This window comes from Penaeus vannamei, chromosome 5 (genome assembly GCF_042767895.1).
Source record: "Penaeus vannamei isolate JL-2024 chromosome 5, ASM4276789v1, whole genome shotgun sequence".
In the NCBI taxonomy this organism is placed as follows: Eukaryota; Metazoa; Arthropoda; class Malacostraca; order Decapoda; family Penaeidae; genus Penaeus; species Penaeus vannamei.
The window spans coordinates 39,995,803-40,003,302 of record NC_091553.1 but is presented as its reverse complement, the minus strand read 5'-3'; the positions used below and the strand labels follow the sequence as shown (position 1 = coordinate 40,003,302).

Below are 7,500 nucleotides of genomic sequence, written 5' to 3'. Positions count from 1 at the left end.
TATTATTATTATTATTACTATTATTATTACTATTATTATTACTATTATTATTACTATTATTATTATTATAGTGTGGGTTACTGCGTGGGTGTGGATGTGGCTGTGATTGATTAGGTGATTATCTTTTTCCTCTCTCTCTTCCTTTTATTAAGTTTTTGGCTTTATCATTTTTCTTTCCCTTAGCTCATGGAAGTTATCAGATACGCTTGCCTTGAATGGAATGCCACCTTTTTTTGTATCACAAAGCAGATATGAAGAGTTAAATACAATTTGTACGAGCACGTAACCATGTGCACGTTCCTGTGTGGGTGTTTGTATGTGTATGTGTTTTTAATGATGCCATATTAACTTAAATCTGTGATTGCGCTAAGCCTAATATTAATTTTGGAATTCATTGCTGTTGTTTTATGAATTGATTTTATTTGTAGTATGGATTTAGGATTTTTTTAGTTATTTTTGTCATTTTTTCATTATTGAATTCTTTTAATTATTTTTTTTTACTATATATTTATGCTTTTAAAAGTTCAATAACATGTTCATAAGTAGTACTTTTTTTTTCTTTCTTTTTTTTTTCTTTACTAAAATTTTGTTATTTGTCAGTTTTTAGGTATTTATCAGATATGGTTATTTATTTGTGTACTTGTGTATTCATGTATGTTCTTGCATTATTCTAGTTAAAATTATACAAAGCTTTATTTATTTTTGCAGTTATATTAAACTTTCAAAGTACCTCAATGAAGTAAAACGATATTAGAAAGAAAAAAAAATTGTTATACGTGGCACAACTTGCTGCCTACTTTTTCTTATGGTATGTGAAAGATATAGAAAAAGCTGTCTAGTTTACTATATTTGTCACCCGACTTTTTGATAGTACGAAAGGAACAGGTTTGCTTGATGATTGAAGTAAAACGTTATTTATGCACCGAGATGATTTATGATACAGGACTTTGGGGATTAAGCCACTAGTGCCGGTATATTTTGAAGCCGAAAATAAAAGTTTCCGGGCAGCTCCAAAACTGGCGTGTTGGGCTAGCCTGGAATCTGTCTGCGTGCCGACCGCAGCCCACAATGGAATCGGAGCACAAGCTCCGATCCAACGTCACACTGGCGGGACGCCCGGCAATGGGACACGTGTCGTAAATGGGTTAATCCCAAGCCACTGGGCATGGCATGTACATGCATGCCATTGCCCATTGTGTGTGTTGAATTTAGTAATTGTGTTTACATATAGATGGCTCCACAAGTACTAAGTCATCAATGAGCTAATTACACGAAGTACCTGTCTCCCCTGTTTACCCTTTTCCTTGATTTTTGATAATATTTTCTAATATTACTCTGTTAGTAATGTCAGTCACAATATAGTAATTATAATGTTTATAACAAAAATAACAGTGTCAATATTGATAGCATTAGTAAAAAAAAAAGGAAAAGTGAGCCTCCTTTGTGGTTAAGCATTAGCGGAGCCATCTATGTACTGAAACATTTAACCAAGCATTGCCAAAGGGAACGCACCTTTTTCGCATCAACACTGGGTTAAAGGGGAGGGGGGCAATTGCTTTTAACTGAAACATAGTTCACAAACATGAAGTGTTTTTATATCATTATGTCCCTGTTGCGGATAGCATACTTGTCAAAAACCACAAATTCAGAAAATTAGTGGGAATGCAGTGTGAAAATGAATTTTATTATTTTGTGTAGGTACATGTTTTTGTAGTTTTATATTATTTACATATCCCCTTCTTGTGTGTTCCAGAATTCCACTTGTGTTGGCATGTGACTTAGAGGGGCGAGAGAGCTGTAATGATTTTTACTGAGTTCCTCACTCCCACTCAGCATTAAGAGTACAACTTTGACCAGAGTCCTTTGCTGAGCTAACTAGCCTCAAGAACAAAGATGGCGTTGCAGATGAACATTTCGGGCTTACGCCGTAATATGAAAAACATTGCTCATAATTATACAGATGCACAGGTAAGTGACGGATGATTTTGTTAGAGATTAGGAGGAGGCTCATGAGAAAGATGTGAGCTTTTATAAGTTTTTATTGTTCTGTAATGTAGGTCATATTGTGCATAAATTGCTGTTTTTCTTCAGGCTGTTAGCTTTTCTTAATTAGAATATGGTAATAGATGTACAGATGTTAACCTGTAGTTCATGGATTTATATTTCTAATGTAACTTCAGAGACAGATGCATGAATTATAAAGGTAGACGTTTTTTTTATATGTTTATATTTGATACCATATGTTCATTGATTTGTTATTATATAAACATGAGAGAAACATTTTTGTTTAATAAGCTTAAGCCATCATATTTACAAGGCATTTTGAGTCTGTAAGGAATTTCATGCAATGAACTCTGCAGTTTTGAGAATAAGTGTTAATTGATGTCATTTCATTTGTTTGTTATCTGGAAATGCTTAGGACTACTTTACTCACAAGTAATTTTTTGTGATTATAAAAATAAGTGAATAGATAGTATACTTAAAAAGTAAATTCCAAAAACTAAGTTGCTAAACTGTTGGGAATTTGGTGAAAAGTAAAATTGCCTTCAGCATTTTATTATTTTGTATTGCAAAAATCTTTGGTCACTGGACAGAGTTACTGGAGTCTGGCAGGAGGCTAAAAATGTGTAAGTACCTCTTTCCATAATTTCTAATGACTAAGTTATATGAATAGAAATACCTCTAATTTTTTCTGATATGCTGAAACCTAGAGTCTTCCTTAATCAGTTTTACTACAGTACATTTTTCTCTGCTGTGCAGTCTTAGCTTGTTGATTACCTCACTTATGAAAAGGAGTTAGATTAAATAATCTGTTTTTTTATATTGGGATTTTATTCTATACTGTCTAGTCTTATACAAGAGGTAGACTAATCATGATGTAGCCTTTTTTTAAGACAAAGCCAAATGCATTGCACGCCAAAGGTTTCTTCTTTTAATGGAATGTCATAGAGGTTATATTTTCAAATCCATGCTTTACATCAATTTACTCTTTCCAGATAAAAGTAAGAGAAGCAACAAGCAATGACCCATGGGGCCCTTCGTCCACCCTCATGTCTGAAGTGGCCGATCTCACCTACAATGTGGTGGCCTTCTCAGAAATTATGCAGATGATATGGAAACGCCTCAACGACCATGGGCGAAACTGGAGACACGTGTATAAAGCGCTTGTCCTCTTAGAATATCTCATAAAGACTGGCAGTGAAAAGGTGCTTAGAAAAAGTCTTGTAGATAAGTACACAACATAATTGTTGATTGATTAAGGTTATGAATCGATGAAGATGTTAAGAAAATATGCTCTATGGTACAGATTTATTGAAGCTTTTAGGAGTTTTTGTTTTTCTAGAAAAAGAATGAATATTCTTTTTCTTTTTTATGTTTAGAAGAGGCAATCTGAAAGGGAAGGCAATTAATCACTTTAAGTGTATAGACTTTATCATTATTGTTTTTGTGTTTTTTTTTTATTATTGTATTTTTTATAGTTTCTCCAATTTGGGGTGGTAAATATATATGCATTTGGTATTTTTTGAGGGAAAGGAAGTTTGAAAGATTACCAGTTGAACAATTAAACTTACTATGTTGACATTTTATACATATTTTCTCTCTCGCTTAGGTTGCAGATCAGTGTAAGGAAAATATCTTTGCCATTCAAACATTGAAGGACTTCCAGTACATTGAAGAAAACAAAGATCAGGGAATGAGTGTGAGGGAAAAGGCTAAAGCTCTTGTCACACTTCTAAAGGTAAGGGAAATGGGGTGTGCCATATGTATGCCACAGATTTCTCAGTGCCATTTCTTGATTGAATTATGTGAGTACTCGGAAAATTAGGAAAGAAAAAGTGATCCTACAAGCCATGAATTATGTAACATTTTGGTTATATTTCTGATAAAGATTGTTGATTGAATTGCATTCTTGCATGAAACTGTTGCTAATGCTGTCCTCATCAGAAATATTCAGTGAATATTTGTAGTCATAGCCATAACTTGTTTCTGATTCCTTGCAAAATATTGTTTTATATTCAATTGTTTTCATTTTAATATTTTTTAAGTTTATCTCTATTTTAATTATATAATCTGTTCAGGCTAAAGAGAGGAAATTATGATCTGGTTGTCTCTCTTGCATTTCAGGATGACGAGCGGCTTCGAAACGAGAGAGTGAGAGCTCTGAAGGCCAAAGAGAGGTTTGCCCAGAGTGTATCAGGCATTGGAAGTGACAGTGTAAGTTGCAGACAAGCTGAAGTATTTATCATTTATTTATTTTCTTATTTCTTTAAAGGTCTAGCTAAACTTTTAACAGTGGAAACTGGTGCTATCCAGTCATATTTATTTAAGTAAATTATCTCTTTCTTTGCTCTATCATTGCGTGTGATTTATAAATGTGAAGTCCTGAGCTTACAATAGAGGCTGCAGGGAGAGCCTAGAATTCTATGAATGAGGGATATGTGTGTGGTAAAGGTATGGGTGCAGTGCCTTGAATGCACATGTATATACCTGTATTATACATCAGTCTATACAGATAGGATGGGACCTTGATGGTATCACATGTAAACTATGAAGCACCTTGATAAATATCACAGAGAATGGGATTTTTAACTTACTGGTGCAGGTATTGGGATCAGCTCACACCAAGGAGGGGACTTTAGATATCAGAATTTTTCATTTTAAGAAAAATTATTTGTTAATTTCCTTTATTTTACAGAACTCCCATTTCTTATGAAAATAGTAATTGTGAAGAGTCTCTTTGTTATAGAGAAATCAACTTAATTTTTGTTTTTATACTCCATATATTTTAGTCAAGTGTACTGATAGTCTCAAGAATGCCTAATTGAAAAATTCTGATTTTTCAGTGTGAGCAGATTAAAATGTTACAAAGGAAATAGGTGTCCTTACTTGTGCACATGTGAGGAAATAATATTTTTTTATTTGTTTCTTCTTGATTTTACCACTGTCAAGAATAAAGCTTTTAACAGAATTGATTAACCACTAATTTCACTCTCTAAAATTCACAGTGTTCTTATAGAAAGTATTTTTAACGGCTTTGTTGAGTTACTCACGATTCCACGCTTGCTTCACACATCCATTCACCAAACAGCACAAGTTTTTAACAGATGTAGGAAGCCGAAGCTGTACCTTGCCAAAATTTTCTCTCAGTTTATTGATTATTAGAATTATTTGTATTTCTGTATATTTATTTATTTGACTGTTCTTATTGTTTTTGTTGTGATTATTTTGTCTGGTCTATATGTGCATGCTTATTTTATCCCTCATTGCGACAGGGTAATCCTAGAGACCGACGATATGCCGAGGAGTTGACTATTGTCTGTGATGGTGAAAAGGTTCGATCATAGTTATATTTCAACTGGCAGTCTTACCCTTTATGCCGTTGATGGTTATGTAGTTGTTTTTTTTACATTAGGGCTATTAGTAAAATAGCTAACGATGGTAATTAAGCAGTAATTTCTTGTAGGGATTATTGCGTGATACCTTAACATGTTGGTTGGTAATTGGTATTGTTTGGTAAAAGTGATTGCTATCTTAAATCAGTATTGCAGTTATATTTATTATTTAAAGTACTTCTATCCCAGACACTTTAGAGAACAAAATATTTGTTAATGATGAAGAACATCAGATTAGGTTACGAGTGAATACTTTTTTTGAAGATTTGCAAGTCTAGGGCAGACATTAGTGTAAGGGAAAGTTTGGTATTGACAGCAGATGAAGAAAGAAACCTTTATTAAGGCTATGAAAAATTTATTTATTTGTTTCTTATACGAATGAGATTTGCCTCTCACGCATGTATACAGTTGACACACAAATGTTGGCTTTGTCCACAGCCTGAAAGGCCTTAAGTCCTTTTATTTTTCACAAATTTTGCTGAAGCTAATATTGCTTTTGCACATTTACAGTCCACTGCACACAAAGCAGCAATTCAATCCTGAAAATAGGAAATTACAAGGGGAATGATAATTACTATCATATCACAAGATCAAAAGAAACTTTCTAGGTCTTGTTTAAAGGAAAAGGGAAAGAAAATGAGAAGAATAGGGAGACTTAGAAATATTGACTTTGCAGATATTCTTGAAGATTGAGAGAGTATTTAAACCATGAAGGTAAATTTCCGCAATTTTTATTGGTTTTAGGCTCATAATGATTTTATAGGGTTTTAGGTTTTGAGAAGGGTAATTACACAAGAAGGGATAATACTGAGGATGCTGTATTGTTCAGTGACATTTAGTTATATACCTTTTTATGAAAATAAGTTTGAGTATTCCACACTAGATGTACGTGTGTGCTGTTTTACATATCTAAAGTAGACAAGGAAATCTATCCTTTTGATGCTGTTTGGTGACAAGATTGTCATTAAATTTGCAATTTATCAATTTCGTAAAGAAGCTAGTGTGAAGTATGGCGTAGCTGAAAAAACTTCATCATTTGTGTGAGCCGATTGCTTTATCCCCCTTTACAGTTGTTTAAAACTACTTTTGTTCTGCTGATTTATAGTATGTTCTTAACTCTCCTGTGCTTTCACTCTTACTTTCCCAAAGAAGCTTGGGGATGTGTACCTTTATGGAAGAGTAGGGAGAATTTTCCAGCATTCTTGCATTTGTGAAAGCTGCCTGTTATGTTTTTGTTGAAGGCTATTCCCACTTTCCTTCACAGGACATAAGCTCTCCCACTAGTCCCTCTTATCCTGATGTAAGTATCAACTCATCTGTGTGCTTAGTAGTTTGTGGATCGGCTATGACCTGTAACTTGTGCTTTGACATGACAATGCTGTAAGTATTTCAGTATATGTATATATATATATATATATATATATATATATATATATATTATATATATATATATATATATATATATATATATATATGCATATATATACAATGTTTTATTTTGTTTTTCTAAAGGGAGGTTAAAATCCTCATTGTATAATATTTTTAAAAAGAAAGTTTTGCCGAATGGAAAAGCTAATTGTTGTCAGAGATTACACATATATGGTTAGCAGATCCACAATAAAACACTGTAGAAGAGTGCATGTTAAATATTAAGCTACTCTCTGCATGATTGATATTTATGATACATGACAAATCTCTTGAGAAATGTCACAAAGATGATTTTTCAAAGATAGATTTATGACATGAAAGTATGCTGTTTTCTTTGGTCACTGGGTCTGTCTTGATTTTACTACTATTAAGATTATTGTTTTTGAATATCAGATGAAAATGAAAGAGAAACATGGAAGTGGATTATCAGTAAATATATATTTTTGTTCTAAAATCCTTGAATTTACATTTTTCCTCATTTTTCATACTTCTAGATCTCCCCCCAACCAAAAAAAAAGAAAAAGATCTTTATATTGATACATTTAAGTACATGTATATATACATTGTACACACAAGTGTATTTAATTTACTTGTTCATTTACACATATCTATATTGATATGTACTTATCCTTTATCTTTTACGGTGCTGTACTCCTCCCCTCTTCCTTCCTTCTCAATT

At 32.9% G+C, this 7,500-nt stretch overlaps 1 protein-coding gene across 1 annotated transcript in view; it reads left to right on the top strand.

Moving 5' to 3' along the window:
* lqf (epsin homolog lqf) overlaps positions 1-7,500 on the top strand; it is a gene marked incomplete in the record, with an annotated part of 58,266 nt that overhangs the window by 16,556 nt on the left and 34,210 nt on the right. Inside the window, 5 exon segments of the mRNA XM_070122246.1 lie at positions 1,754-1,968; positions 2,997-3,206; positions 3,611-3,739; positions 4,126-4,215; positions 6,658-6,693. Of these exon segments, the coding sequence (XP_069978347.1) occupies positions 1,894-1,968; positions 2,997-3,206; positions 3,611-3,739; positions 4,126-4,215; positions 6,658-6,693 (540 nt within the window).